The sequence below is a fragment of the Odontesthes bonariensis genome, chromosome 2 (genome assembly GCF_027942865.1).
Source record: "Odontesthes bonariensis isolate fOdoBon6 chromosome 2, fOdoBon6.hap1, whole genome shotgun sequence".
NCBI lineage: Eukaryota > Metazoa > Chordata > Actinopteri > Atheriniformes > Atherinopsidae > Odontesthes > Odontesthes bonariensis.
In genome coordinates this window covers 6,833,203-6,847,588 of record NC_134507.1, presented here as the reverse complement: position 1 = coordinate 6,847,588, position 14,386 = coordinate 6,833,203, and the positions used below count along the sequence as shown (strand labels likewise).

The 14,386-nt window shown below is 42.0% G+C and overlaps 2 protein-coding genes across 3 annotated transcripts in view; both read right to left on the bottom strand.

Annotated features, from left to right (window-relative positions):
* Positions 1-2,314: 2,314 nt before the first annotated feature.
* vox (ventral homeobox) lies at positions 2,315-3,258 on the bottom strand. Its single transcript, XM_075482894.1, has 3 exons — positions 2,982-3,258; positions 2,660-2,892; positions 2,315-2,560 (listed from the first exon to the last, which is right to left on the bottom strand). The coding sequence occupies exons 1-3, from the start codon at positions 3,256-3,258 to the stop codon at positions 2,315-2,317; spliced, it is 756 nt and encodes a 251-aa protein (XP_075339009.1).
* Positions 3,259-7,150: 3,892 nt separating this feature from the next.
* Positions 7,151-14,386, bottom strand: part of kndc1 (kinase non-catalytic C-lobe domain containing 1) — a 44,255-nt gene continuing 37,019 nt past the window's right edge. The window contains exons 30-32 of one of the 2 annotated variants that reach the window (XR_012770406.1): positions 13,723-13,880; positions 12,531-12,609; positions 10,328-10,410 (exon numbers count right to left, since the gene is read on the bottom strand). Coding sequence is in view for 1 of the 2 variants with exons in the window: in XM_075474680.1 (XP_075330795.1) it covers positions 10,182-10,410; positions 13,723-13,880 (387 nt within the window). In the remaining variant the exon portion in view is untranslated. Of the gene's footprint in view, positions 10,411-12,530; positions 12,610-13,722; positions 13,881-14,386 lie in introns of both variants that reach the window. The other variant, XM_075474680.1, reaches the window with a different exon arrangement.

Genomic DNA, 14,386 nt, shown 5'->3' with positions numbered 1-14,386 from the left:
CAAAGCAGCCGGATGGGGCGTCCTGAGCAGCGGCTGCAGCGGAGGGAAGAGGCCGCAGCTGGCTGGGAGCTGTCCGCTCAGAAAGGGGTGCTGAAACTGCAACGGAGGGAGCAGAGCGACCGGGACTGTCAGGAAGGCGGGACGCGTGTCCTGGACCTCCCGTTTCAGTTTCATCCTACGGTTCTGGAACCACGTTTTAACCTGGGAGACATTAAGTACAGATGAAAATGTGCAAATCATATGCAACACGAGCTCCATGTTAGCTGTTTTGGAGACCCACGCAGTGTCACACCAGAGTGCCTCTGGACTGACATTATACCTGCGTTTCTGAAAGGTTCAGCTTCTCTGCGATCTTCCTCCTCTGGGTCGCTCCCAGGTATCTGTGCTTGCTGAAGGTGTCCTCCAGTTTTCTGATTTGCTCGGAGGTGAACTTGGTCCTCACCCTCCGCTGCTGAGCTGAGGCTTCCCCCTCGCTGTCATCTCCCACCTCGCTCTCAGACCCCGACGCGTAGCCGCAGCTGTCTGGAAGGGAAAACAATGCGACTTAATTAATTTACTCAAAATCAATACGCACTCAAAAGGGCCCGTCGATCTCAACCCTTAAGACAAAGTTTATCAAGGAACTCACTGTTTGGCGAGGTCGGAGGGTATCGGCTTCTCGATCGCTTTGCAAATTCCTCCATTTCACTGTGAACTTTTGAATGGAGCGCCGCATCTCGAGCCTGCAGAGTTCCCTCTTCATAGTAACTTTTGGAAAGCCATTCCACGGAGAAGTTTGCCATTCTGCATCCAAACAGTGAGCACACTAGTATATGAGAGGGTCACTCTTAGCAGCTATATAGGAGGGGCACACTTCTTTATTTGCATATGCAAAGGGATCTCAGCGGAACGATAGAAACTTGATGGTGGTTGTAATTGAGGTTAATAGAGGATGGGTTGTAGTTTTTCTCACGTTCGTGGAAGCTTAAGATGCTGTGGCGCCAGTTAGTCTGAGTATCAGTAACCTGGGAGCTCTGGCTAAATGGGGTCTGCATAAAGTAATTCAGGGCGGCATCCGCCTGCGAATAAAAGACCAATGACTCAAAAAGAACTTGCTTTTAGTTTCTGTGTTGCCCTGAAAGTCTAAATGGAAATGTTCCCTCTTTCACAAAATGACAGAATACATCCAACAGCCACACGGGGTTTGCTTCAAATAAGTCATATTCGAAAGTCTGACCCCTGGTGAAGATGTTTCCAGGCCGTAGGAGATGGGAGTGAGTTTGGGAGCCGCCGACAAAAGCGCCCAGCTGTCTGCACATCAAGCAAGCTGGAGGTGAGGCCTTTGTTATGGTGGGAGCCGGTGGGTGCGACCGCAGTCAGAAAACATCGACAGAAGGTGAGAAAGTTCCGTTTGATCTTTGTTGACCTGGTTTGAATGAGACATTTGCCTCGGGGGCACCACAGAGCCCCACACACAGGGCGTTGTAAGGCTGCTGCTTCAAACCAAAGTCCGTTGAGAAAATTGATTATTTAAAGCCAGTTTGAGTCTTCTAATCATTTCTCTGTAGCCTATAGTGGCCTCAAGTGGAGTTTTGAATTGAAACAGCGTCATGTCTTATATTCTGCACGGATAAAAATACCATTTATGACTCTTTAATGATCTCGAAGTTGTCACAAATCAAACTTTTCTATCTCCAGATGTCATCACGCAGTCAGATTTTCAACCCGAGGCTTCAGACTTCACATATAGATCCCAGAGATCAGATCCGTTGGGCATGCAAAACCACAGACTCTCTGGAGCCAGGCCGGGGCCCCTGAGGTAAGTGTAAACTCATCAGTGAGTGGCTTAATTAGGACTAATTGTCCACCATGATCTCCCCGTTAGCTGTCGTTTGAAGTGCAGGAATGGGGACAAACAAGACTTTGACAATGAAAGCAGGGCATGTGGTCAGTCTTTATAATTTGTTTTTATGCGTCGGTTTGACTGGTCTCACCTCCTACTAAGATATTCATGGAGAATTAAATTATGATGCCCCCCCCCCCCCCCCCCACTATCTCGTTAAGATGAAAGACAGGATGATCTCTTCACGTGAAACTAATCCCGCAATAAAGATTAGGATATCAGATGGGATAATGGCACCACGTGTAAAGAAATAGTCAGCTGTTGCATTGGAAGATAAACTTTATTCAATCATAAATAGACTTCTGTAATTATATACAACTTTAGCCTTTTTTAGACAATGTCAAATAAAAATAACACATCAGATAAAAACAGTTTGGATTGCACATTATTAAGTGTTTAAGTCGGAAAAGTCTCTGAATTTTTGTTTTTTTCCTAGTAAAAATGCGGATGGTGGATGATGAGATGAGGCGCGTGTGGAAGTGGCATCTGCGGATGGAGGAGCAGCTGTGGGGCGGGAAGCGGGTAAAAGGCCCGTCCGGTGTGTGATCGCTGTCCGGCCACTGCGTGGTACTGAACCGGTGGGAGAGGCTGGAACGTGACCGGCGAGAGTTGTGGAGCCAGGTAGTCCTGCACCTCTCGCTTCAGCTTCATCCTCCTGTTCTGGAACCAGGTCCTCACCTGAGAAGAAGCAAAGATAAAGTTAACATCCAGAGCGCGGCACACAGAGGACACTCCCGCTTCTTTACTAGATGTTAGGCTATACATTTCATTGCTCACCTGAGTTTCTGTGAGGCTCAGCTTCTGCGCTGTCTTCACTCTCTCCCCAGAATCCAGGTATTTGTGCTTGCTGAAGATCTTTTCCAGTTTGTTGATCTGTTCGGGGGTGAACTTTGTGCGCACACGGCGCTGAGGTCCGTCTTTGTCCGCCTCGCCGCCATCATCCATGGAGAGACACTCAGAGGAAGTACCTTCGCTGTCGTACCCGGAGGAATACTCGCTGACTTCTGAAACTGAAGGAAAGGCATTGTTACAAATCTGCCCCTGCGATTCAGTCAAGATTAAGTAGCTGGTTTAAAGTTAAGAGTCTCGGGCTACTTACTTGGTGACGGACAGCTCTCTGAATGGGAGGGTGAACACGCACTGGAGTCGTGCAGCCTCCTGACCTCTTCTGCCTCTGCGTGTGATTGAGCGGACTTGGAAGGTTTGGGTTTTGGCTGCAGGTAACTTTTGCCAAAAGTCGGCGCGCTCGGCTGCACCATACAGGGAACATGAGGCCTGCACGTCTGTGCGGAATCCGTGCCAAGTCCGCGCTCTTCGCTCATCGCAGTGCTACTGTGGCTCTGGGCCAGCCAGTCCACAGAAAAGTATTTGACCATGTTCGCAGTGCTGCTCAGTGACCCGTAAACCCACCAAATGTCAAAGGGAGATTGTTGTAGCCGCTCCCAGCAAAGGGGCCAGCATTTATAGGGCCCTGGCCCTCTGTGATTTGCATATGTAGAGGCCCCTGTTAACGCCTGATCGATCCCCATGATTAGGGAATAATGGCTCGTTATTGAAGTCTTTACATATCCTGTGAGTGTGTGAGGACCTGGCGCCACCGAGTCTGCGAGTCTGCTCATACAATTGGAGACGATACTGTGATGGTGGATTGGGGGTGGGGGGGCGACTGGAACAGCTGGTCCCCTGCAGAGGTGTGGGCCACATACTTTTGCAGCTGCATGCATACAGTGAAGCACCGAGGACAGGACCTGTCTCAGAGTTTGAGTTGGGAAGGTTAAACATTTCCATGTTAAATTCCTTCACTCAAATTTAGAATCACAGAACACTATTGTCTTTATGTTCTCTGACTGAGGACTGTGTACTTTCATTTGGACCCCACAGACAGGAGAACATGCTATAAGCAAGGAAGCTTATTGACTAAAGCACTCATAGTATTGCCTCTCATGCTAATCCGACTTTATTGCATTTTTCAGTGAACTCTTCCAAGCTTCTTACTCCACTATATCTCTATTCCAGAGACTTGTTACTTTATTGATTTGACCTAAAAGTTACCTTACAAACTTTACAGGCTGCAGTATGGACCTGTATACTCCGAGCGAGAGTAAGATTTTGAAGGTTTTACATCTTGACATTAACCTGCGTGTAATGCCAAGCATCCAACAGCCTCAGACGTGTAAACAACCACAGATTTAACCCTAAAGGCCAAAAGCAGATTGAGTTATGAAGGAATTACAAAAATATTGAGAGAGATATACGATCAAAACGTCTAGTTGTCACCATTTCTGTGAGAAATAGTTTCTGTCCAACAGTTGCTTTTCTTACGTAAATTTTTGAACAGTTATTGTGAATTAATGATGATTAGGAACATATTCAACGTGAAACAATTTAAGTGTATTCATTTTTGAATGTGCTTTCAAGCCCGATGAAAGTTCCTAAAATCGTAAAAGTGGAAGTCGGATGGTTGAAGCATTTTCTGGTGCGATCATGACATTATTTTAGCACTGTGACTAAGTACATTACCCTTGACTGTTGCACTTGCGCAGTCAGACAGGGAGCAATCCTCCAGTGGTTTCGTACTGACATGTCTTTGATACCCCGGTGCGCGCTGGCGCCAGCGACCCAAGAAGAAGAATTTGGCACAGGCGCTTCAAACATTGGAGATCAAAGGCATTACAGTAGCAACACAATTAGAACGCGTTCACATGTAAATAAGCTAAAACAAGCCGCGAGGAAGCCGGGGAAAGCCTGTGAGGGCAAACAAACCCACAGAAAAGGAATGAGGCGCGTCACACACAGACGGCTGCAGATATTACATTAGTCCAAGCTTATCATTTTCAATTAATCTTTTAGTTGTCAAGCTATTTCCACTTTCTGTATCGCTGATAAATAATAAAACAGTCATCGTCTCGTATGTTTTTTGGTCCCACAGCTTCTTTCCAACAGACCCGTTTGATTGGCCCTGCTCTGAGGGGTCTCTGCGTGCATCAGCTTGGAGACAATAACACTAAACTGATCGTTTAGTTATGTAACAAAGCAGATAAGAGGCTGGGTCTGGTTGTCTCCTTTATCGGTGATCTGTCGCTTTGGAGGCTGGAGTCCATTCAGCCTTTTGGGACTCTTTATCTCCGCGGCTTTGAAGATGCGCCCTGATCCCGTTAGATAACAATAAAAAACGGACGGGACGCCGCCTTCACACTGAGCCCATTTCCTCAGCTCTGCCCCTGTCCGAGGCGAGGAGCTGTTATGATTTGTATTCTAATTTTTTTTTTTCAAACAGGAACACAAGCCTGGATAACGCAAATCCTCCAGTGGCTTTATTTTTGTGTGGACAATTTTCGTGTTACTCATTTGGGCAACACCATAGTGAATGTCTAAGCATTTCGCCTGAGTTGCTCCTCTTCAACCTTCAACAGCTCAGACGTGTTTCTGATGCCGATTGAGAAAGGATATATATATATGATCTCATATATATATATATACATATATATATATATATATATTTACCATTTGAGGTCTCAGAAACCAAAACAACCTGTGTACTTTGCTCTACTGTAAAAGAGATGTTTATTATGAAATATCAGGAGTCTGGATGGATTTTTCTATTGCTTTATGGCCATGTTGGGGTTGCTAAAAAATATGGGAAACTTCTTAAAAGGAACCATTTACTTTACAAAGTGAATTGATAAATGTGTGAATGAAAGAATCATGACTAACTTTTTTTTCAAGATATTGTAAACAATTTCTCTCGAGGAGTAATAGCTGAATTAAGTTTGTTTAGAATAATTATACAATCACGTATGCATGCAAAAATACTCATCAAATAATTAATCCAATAACCACAACTCCAAAGAAGTTGTTGTGCTGTGTGTAATGTGAATGAAACCAGGACAAAATGATTTACAAATCTAATACATAAATGTTTTATTCAACATGTCAAATGTTGAAAGTGAGACATTTTACTATATCCTGTAAAATATGATGTCATCTTGAATTTGATGGCCGCACACATCTCAAAGTAGTTGGGGAACAGCTGGAGGAACATGTTGCTGTTATGGTTTGAGGTGTAAGTGAGAAGGTGAGAGGACCCAAATGCAGATTGCAAGTAAAACTTGGTTTATTAAAAAAAACTGTACAAAAAAGTGCAGCAGAGCCGGAACACGAAACAACAAAACAGATCAAACAAAAACTGAAGAACAAACAAACCTGTCTTGACATGAAGAACAAGAACTTGAGTAGACAATGAGTACACAAGATCAGTGACGGTGAAGATCTGACAAATGCTATGAACAAACCGGGAGACTAAATACTGGTGACAGGGTACAGCTGAGCTGAGGATGGGTGGGCACAGGCGGAAGGAGTGGAGCTGATGACTAGGCAGAAGAGAGACTGAGGAAGGTGAGGAAGTGGCGAGACTGACAAGAAAACACAGATCGTGACAGTTGCAACTAATGCAGTCAATTGGTAACGCGTCAGTAACATGACTGGGTATAAAAAGTGCATCTTTTTAATATTTTTAAATTTAAATTTGTGAAGATGATAGAAACTTGATGATGGTTCTGATGATTTGCACCATAAGATGATGGAATGTTTAGTGAATCAGGGCACCAAAAATCTTTATTGGATGTCCTTGATCTTTGGACCCTCAGGCAGCATAGCATTAAAGAAGTGATTTCTGTCATGAAAATCAGTGCATGGACTCCATGCAGCAATGCTTCCAGAAATGTCTGTGAACACAGTTCACTGTGCCATCCACAAATGCAGGTTAAAGCTTAATCATGCAAAAAGCAAGCCATATGTGAACATGATCCAAGAACACCACCATCTGCTCTGGGCCACAGCTCATTTAAAATGGACTGAGGAAAAGTGGAAAGCTGTTCTGCTTTCAGATTATTCTAAATCTAAAAATAAAGTTTGGAAATCATGAAGCTCCCCCAGACTAAAGAACAGAGGGACCATATGGCTTGTTATCAGCGTTCAGTTCAAATCTTACCATCTCCAATGGTATGGGAGGGGGCATTAGTTCCTATGAAACTGGAAAGTTGCACATCTGGAAAGGCATGAATTCTGAAAGGTTTACACAGGTTTTAAACCAACACATAGACCCATCCAGACAACAACTTTATCGGGGAAGGCCTTGCATAGCAAGACAATGCTAAATAACATACTGCATCTACTACAACAGCATGGCTTCATAGTAGAAGAGTCTAGTTGCAGGAGTGCCCTGCCTGCAGTCCAGACCTTTTACCAATTCAGAACATTTACCGCATCATGAAACACAAACTACTACAAAAACGAACCAGTACTATTGAGTACAGATAAGATTGGGACAACTTTCCTCTTCGGAAAGTCCAGCAACTGGTCCCCTGAGTTCCCGGACATGTATGGACTGTTTGACTCTTCTGTGAGACATGTTGCTACCATCAAATTCAAGATAAGCTAATAATCTTCATGATATGGTAAAAAGACCGATTTGATATGTTTTCTATGTTCTATTCCTTGCATCCTTGCTATTTTAATGCAAATTTATGCAATCAATTAATGAACTGTAAACACTACAGAGATTTTACTCATCTGATGAATTACTGTATTTTCCTGTATATGGTAATTGCAGTAAATAACTGTAAATTCATTATAAAAAGTCACTGTAAAGGTTACAGTAACTAACTACCAAGTCTGCTGCCTGTAATTTACTATCACTATTTTAATACCAGCCACACTTAATGTTGTTATACACATGTAATCCCCTCCATCAAATATGCAAGCCCTATTTGGGGAAAAATGAAGCCTGACTAATTCATTTCTTTTCTTCATATGTCTTTTTAATAAGACTTTCAGAAAATTATTTATTTTATAAAACTGTCGATTTGCTAGTTATCACCAATATGAATTAAAACTAAAATAATTAAATTAGCCAAGACAGACTAATCATTGCATCTGTGAAAAAGTGATTAAGAGCCCTTGTGATCAGATTTTTTTATTTTTTATATTGGCTCAACATATAGTGTAGCTGTCACACCACAAATAATCATCAGATAGAAGCATGGAAAGCTACAAAGCTATTACCATACAATATAAACACCTGAATTGTTGGAGGGGGGAGGCCCAAGCTTCAGCTGTGCCACCAATCCAACATTTAGTGGCTGGTGTAACCGGGCTCTAATGTGCCATATCACCTTTCCATCATGCTTACTGTTTGACAATAATACGCCATGGCAAGAGAGGGCTTATAAAATCTCATTTATTTGGATAGATTAAGCAAATCTTAATGGCACGCCACTTTCCATCTCCATGGTGAGTTTCATGGCACATAACCACAGAGGAGAGAGAGCTGGCAGGGAGATAGAAAAATGGACACTGGCTGAACATCATTCCTCCAATGACATTTTGCACACTGACGTCTCATTATGTTCCATCATTTGCTCTGTAATGGTAAGATTTCTTCATGACTGCATCTTGTCTCTTTGCCCTTCACCACACACTACTGACAATGAATACATTTATTACACATTGTGCTGCTTCAATGTAATCAGTATTAGATATTCATTTATCACTCTAGGCGTGTAATTTAATTTAGATTCCTAATCGGTTAACAGACAGAAACTATATGCTGTAATGTACAAAGATAACCAATAAATTAATACGTTTTGCATTCTGCTATTTTTTTCTTTTTCTACAACCAACAAATAAGCCTATATCAAGTTGATTTAATTTCAATAAATGGCATGACGGGCTTAATCTGCTGGGAGGCTCCAATATAGAGAATACTGTAACTCCTATCATCGTCCCCCTTTATGTGAATTATAGTAGTTTCTCCAGAAATTATACATGTTATCAGGTTGCTGTGCAATGATTGCAGGGGCAGTGCAGAGGTACAATAGGAGACTGAATGTCTGTCTACATTCATTCCATAACTATTTCTATCAGTCTTTTTGTCAGGCTCATTGGAATTATTATGTCATACTTTTCTCTAAAGCCCTGTTTCAATCCCAGGAGTGGCTTTTGTGGAGCTGAGTATTGCGAAGTAGTTGGCAACACTTGCAGTTTATAAAATAAACTTTTATTTATCTTTAACGATTGAGGCACTGACTTTGATTTGCTCATCATCACAGAATTACAAAAGAGAATTCGTGACCTATGCATTGTTGAAGTCTTGATTTTGTTTAGCAGCCTGGATGACATTCTGGCAAAACTTGTTTCCTTTTCTTAGAAGCCATGCTAACTGCCGTTTGAAGCTAAGCTTAGACACAGCGATCATTTGTGCTAAATGCTAAAGTTAGCCTGCTAAAATGCACTGTTGAAGTTACAGGCCGATAACCCAAAACGTTAACTAAATGCTTTAAAACTGTCATTGTTAGTCAGCTGGCATCATCCTTAATTCAAGTTTCCAGTTCTTAGAAGTCGTGCTAGCCATGCTAGCAGCTCTTTGAGGCTAAGCATAAACACAACAGTACTTTGTGCCCAATGTTAGCATGCTAACATGCTCACTTTAAGTAATTGGGCCATAAACCAAAGTATTTTTTAAATTGAGTAATTTCATGCTGGCACTACAAAATTACTGTATAACTATAGATGTTACAATCAATCCAGGTTGGAACATGAACATATAACAGCCCATGAAATAGGATAGTTTTTTCAAATTCTGAACAATAGGCATAGAGCCAAAGTCAAAGGTCTATTAAAATCATCTCTTAGGAAACCAGAATATTTTAACAAAATTACCTCGGCAATGAAGTCAATAGTTCAGACATTTCAATGTAGATCAAAATGGTGGTGATATTGTGCTATATTTGTGCCACTCCTCAACTAAGGTCCAATTGGTACCGTTTTCATATTAACAAATATTAACCCCTGGTTTACAGGTCCCTACTTGCTTCTGTTGGTACTTCAACCTTGATACCATGTGCCATGTTTAGTCCAGATATGTGTACATGGAACTATAACAGCATTATTACATGCTCACAACACAAACAATAAATAAAAAAGTTAAGCAGGAACCAAGGAAAGAGTCATTTTTAAATAAATATAATCTGTTACTTTTGTCATTATGCAGGGATGCTAATATCAAAAGCATACAGATGAAGAAGAACCTGTTAGACTGTGAACTATCTATTAAGTTTGCCTGGGAGTCTAAGCTGAAAATACTCACTCAAAGTAAGGAGCATTTAATCTAATGTCATAAAAAGTTTTCTAGTTCTCAAGCTCTGCTGCCAGAACAACAGAAGCATCTGGGCATTGACATGGGGTGTTGACCTGGTCGGGACGTCTAACTCAGGGATGGGAAATGTGACTGAGGCAGGTTTCACTGGAAGGTGGCTTTCACCCTTCTGAGTGTGTCTTGGATCTTTCGCGTTTGACGTTCACTGGACGGCTGCAAGTTGGCATCATTGTCGGCTGCCAAGAGGTGAATGTCAGAGGTGGCGAGCCAGGCGATGCGTCGGCGCAGGTAGGCCTGCAGGTCCCGGTCTGGGCTGTAGGAGTACACGGCCCCCTGGAAGGCGTGGACCTGACTCACAACCTTTCCTATGTTTCTAGAACCAGTGAAGGATGGCCAAAACATGAAAATGGGGACACAAAACAAAGATAAAGTGACAACATGAGAAAGGGACTCAGTGCAGTGGGTGCAGATCTGTTTTTCTTCTTAGCAGCATCGTCAGCTATATTTCTGACCTGATTTGGAGAGAGCTGGGGAGACCCAGGACTTAGAGTAACCAGCTGTGCTTCTGGCTTTCTCTGCTAGATCTGCTGACCCCAGCATCTGGCCACACCAAATCACCTCTCAGCATCTGGCCAAAAACCTCTTCTCAAATCAAACCCCATCCCACAGGCGCCATCTGGAGCAACACTGGCACCCCTACCAGCAACCCAAATTCAACAGCTGTGTCATTACCATCAAGCCACCACTTTTTGTGACCTCAGCATCTGGTCAGCCATATTGGAGCGAACGAGAAGGACACAGGAAAATACGTCCTCTTTGTGAGTTGGCCGACTTTGTCATAAACCAGATTCACGGGTTATATGGAGCAAGCTAATTCTCAGATAATGACACTAAATGTTCCTATTTTGTGTCACCACAGGAATAGGTATGAGGCTCATTTCACTGACTGGATGCATATTTGATGAGCATCACTTCTCTTACACAATGACACTAGTTTCACGGCTTTTTTTTTCACCCAGTGCATGCTTTGTGCTCTGCATTAATTCAATCTTTAACTTCCAACTTAAACCTAGAGTGGCAATAAGGGTTTGATATCTGCTTCTTGTCACAATTTAAAAACTTACATTTTACCGCCTTCTTACCGCCTTCTTACACTACAGCATTTATTTTGCAGTAAGCAGTAGCAATACAACTTGCAGTGTGAGGATCTGTTAGGCATTGGTAAATTGTCTGTGGTGACTGGATGAGATGTGTAAGCGATCCTATGAAATCAGAATGAAACGTCATTTGAATTTACTATTTATCATCGATGTTGCAAGCCTGCTGATCCAAAATGAATGACAAAAAATAACTAAAATTCCCTCGCACTCAACAATGTGTTGTAGTTGTCGTCAGCAGCATTGGATATTTACTGTGTATTTACTTACTGTGTAGGATGATCAACACGTGGGGTTTAACGATAGAAAGTTTCACATTGTTTCACATTGTTGAGGTCGGAGCTGTGACATGTATCCATAAGCAGTCTCTGTGCCGTCACAGCTTAGAGGCCAAAAAGGGTTAATCATTTTAGTTGAAGCTGGGCGCTGAGAATGGATTTTCAAATTAAAAAAGCAGACATATTGTGTCCCGCAGCTTGTCTTCTGAAATTAAAAATGTTTCAGCATTTAGAGTGGCTTACTGAACAAAATTTGAACTAATTCATCTTAACATTGTCCACGTTAAAAAGTAACTGACTGAAGTGTGTCTCTACTGTTTTACTGAGTTTAAATATAATAAATAAAATACACAAAGCAGCCTCACCCCAAAAATGTGTAATAACGACTCTGGACATCAGGCCATGCATTTTGCATAATGTGAAACTTACCTTAAGGAACGTTTGTCATTGTCAGATACACAAAAAACATTTAGGGGGGTGTAAAAGGGGATCCTGTGGCAATAATCTGTGGATTTATAATGCAAAAGACCAGTGCTCAAGCCAAATTAGACCCCCGCATTTCTAAAACTCTTTTCATTTTTAACCTCAACCACTGTTGATTAGGTTTAGTTATTGAAAAGACATGGTTAGATCGAATTTTTATTTCGCCAACATGCTAACACAAACAGGAATTTGACTTCTGCCTTTAACTTCTCTGAAGTTTTGAAAACACCATGAGCATTGAGCAATTTAAGCTCACACTCGAGAGAATGTGAACACACACCCTAAAGCAGTGGGCAGTTACAGTTACAGCGCCCGGAAAGTAGCCAAGGGCATCTCAACTGCAACAGGGAAATGAGGCAGGACAGGGCGGATCATTCACTGCCCGGGTTTTTGTTTTTGCAGGTCGAACCAACGACCTTCAGGTTCAACCTGACGCTAGCCTCTAAGCAAAAGCTGCTTCTGATATATTAGGTTGAATATTAACTGAAAATAAAAAGTTACCGGTTTAGAGCTGGACATCATGTAACGAGAAAGCTGTGCCAAGCAAAACAATGTGTGAAATGTTGCCGTCTTACAATTCTGGAGCCTGTACTGTGACCTCAGTACGTTTCTCGGACTTTTTTTTTCAGCTCTTACATTGCTTGAGAGTTCCAACTGTCAGTGGGATGCACAGAGAGAAAAAAAAAGAAGAGTCCATGAAGGCACATAACTTGGCAAAAGTCTTGAGGCACCCCTTATTTTTTTTAAATATTGCCAGGAAAATGAGAATTATTGAAACGTGAGCAAACATAAATGAGAGTACAGCAGTTAAAACAAAGAGTTTATACAATTCTAATGAACTTTAAAGTCAATATTTGGTAAGAGCACCTTTAATCTTCAACACAGCCTGAATCCTCTTAGACAAGTTTTCCTGTCATCCCTTTAAGGAGTCTTCAGGAATAGTTCTCCGGGGTTCTTGAAGGACCTTTCAAAGCTCTTCTTTGGATGTTGGCTGCCTTTTGTTCCGTTCTCTGTCAAGATGATCCCACACTGCTTCAGTAATGTTGAAGCCCGGGCTCCGGGGAGGATTCATCACTCTGTCAGACCTGTTGTCACTGATTTTCAGCCCAGTTCACGTGTCACTTCGCATACCTCAGTCTTCTCCCCATTTCCCTTCCTTAAGAATAGTTTCTTAACACCACTTTCAGATACTGCTCATCTGCTTTTACTCCTTTTTTTGAAAGGACACACTGCAAGTCTTTAGGAATCACCATGTCCCTGCAAAAATATTATTTTGTGTGTCCAACTGTGTTAATTATCTATTTGTTTATGCAACTAAAGAAATGCAAACAAATTTAGTGCCTTTGCGACAGGCTGCTGGTAACAAAATGCTTAAAATTTAAGTAATAATTTATTTTTCATGTCATGAGTAAACACAACACTGTGCATCCCATGAGTTAGGTGCCATTTTCCTTGAATAATTCATAGGCCAGTGTTAAGCGCTTTGACCAACAAAAAAACACAAAAGATTTCCCTGAAAATAATCAGGTACAAGGACTGGATGTAAAATGAGTGAAAAAGCAGCCAATGTCCAAAAAAATCCCAAAGAACTTTGAGACCTTTAGAAAGCCTGGAGAGCTATTATTCAAGGCCACTTCAAAGGGTTACAGCAAAGCATAAAGAAATAAGGGGTGGCTCATGACTCTTGCACAGTGCTGTAGGCAGTATTTTAGTTTTCAGAACCATTCAGAGGAACAGGATATTCTATCTTCTGCAACCAAAGAGTACCTGAGCTTGGTCCACTTGTAGGCCCCAGAAGTAAGTGTGAATGCACCGATCTCCAGCTGCTGGACATGCATAGCCAGGATGTGCACCGAGGGCAGCGTGGGCTTCTTCCTCATGTGTTCTCCACCCATAAGACACAGATCATCACTCTTCAGAAAAACCTGAGGAAGGGATCATTTTTCCATAGAGTAAAAAACAAACAACAACAAAAAAAAAAAAACAGACAACAAACGAACACACAAAAAGAAAAAAAAAAAAACAGAAAAACACTAATTCTTCCAGAAAAAAAGAAGTAAGATGTAATGTAATGATAAGGCTGTGTAATGTGGTTGGAACAGTATAATTTAAAGACGACAAAGAGAGCGTTGTCTCTTCAACTGCTATGCTTAAACAACAAAGTTGGGGAGTGATGCATGTTGTTTGATGCATCAGAGCAGCTTTCAGAGGGAGAGCCAGCTGTAAGCTATCAGGGCACAGGTAAGTTGCTGGAAGCTGTTTTTCTATTGATTTGTTTGCCCTGCAGCCCAGTTTCACAACATGTGACCATCCTAGTCCTCGGTTCCAAACACAAACACACACACACACACACACACACACACACACACACACACACACACACACACACACACACACACACACACACACACACACATGCAGGCCCTCTCAC

Excerpts from the sequence above, each read along its gene's own strand:
- vox (XM_075482894.1), bottom strand. The coding sequence starts at position 3,258 with ATGGTCAAATACTTTTCTGTGGACTGGCTGGCCCAGAGCCACAGTAGC. Across the intron at positions 2,893-2,981 it reads AGAGAGCTGTCCGTCACCAA|TTTCAGAAGTCAGCGAGTAT; the intron begins GTAAGTAGCCCG and ends CCTTTCCTTCAG. Across the intron at positions 2,561-2,659 it reads TGAGCCTCACAGAAACTCAG|GTGAGGACCTGGTTCCAGAA; the intron begins GTGAGCAATGAA and ends GCTTCTTCTCAG.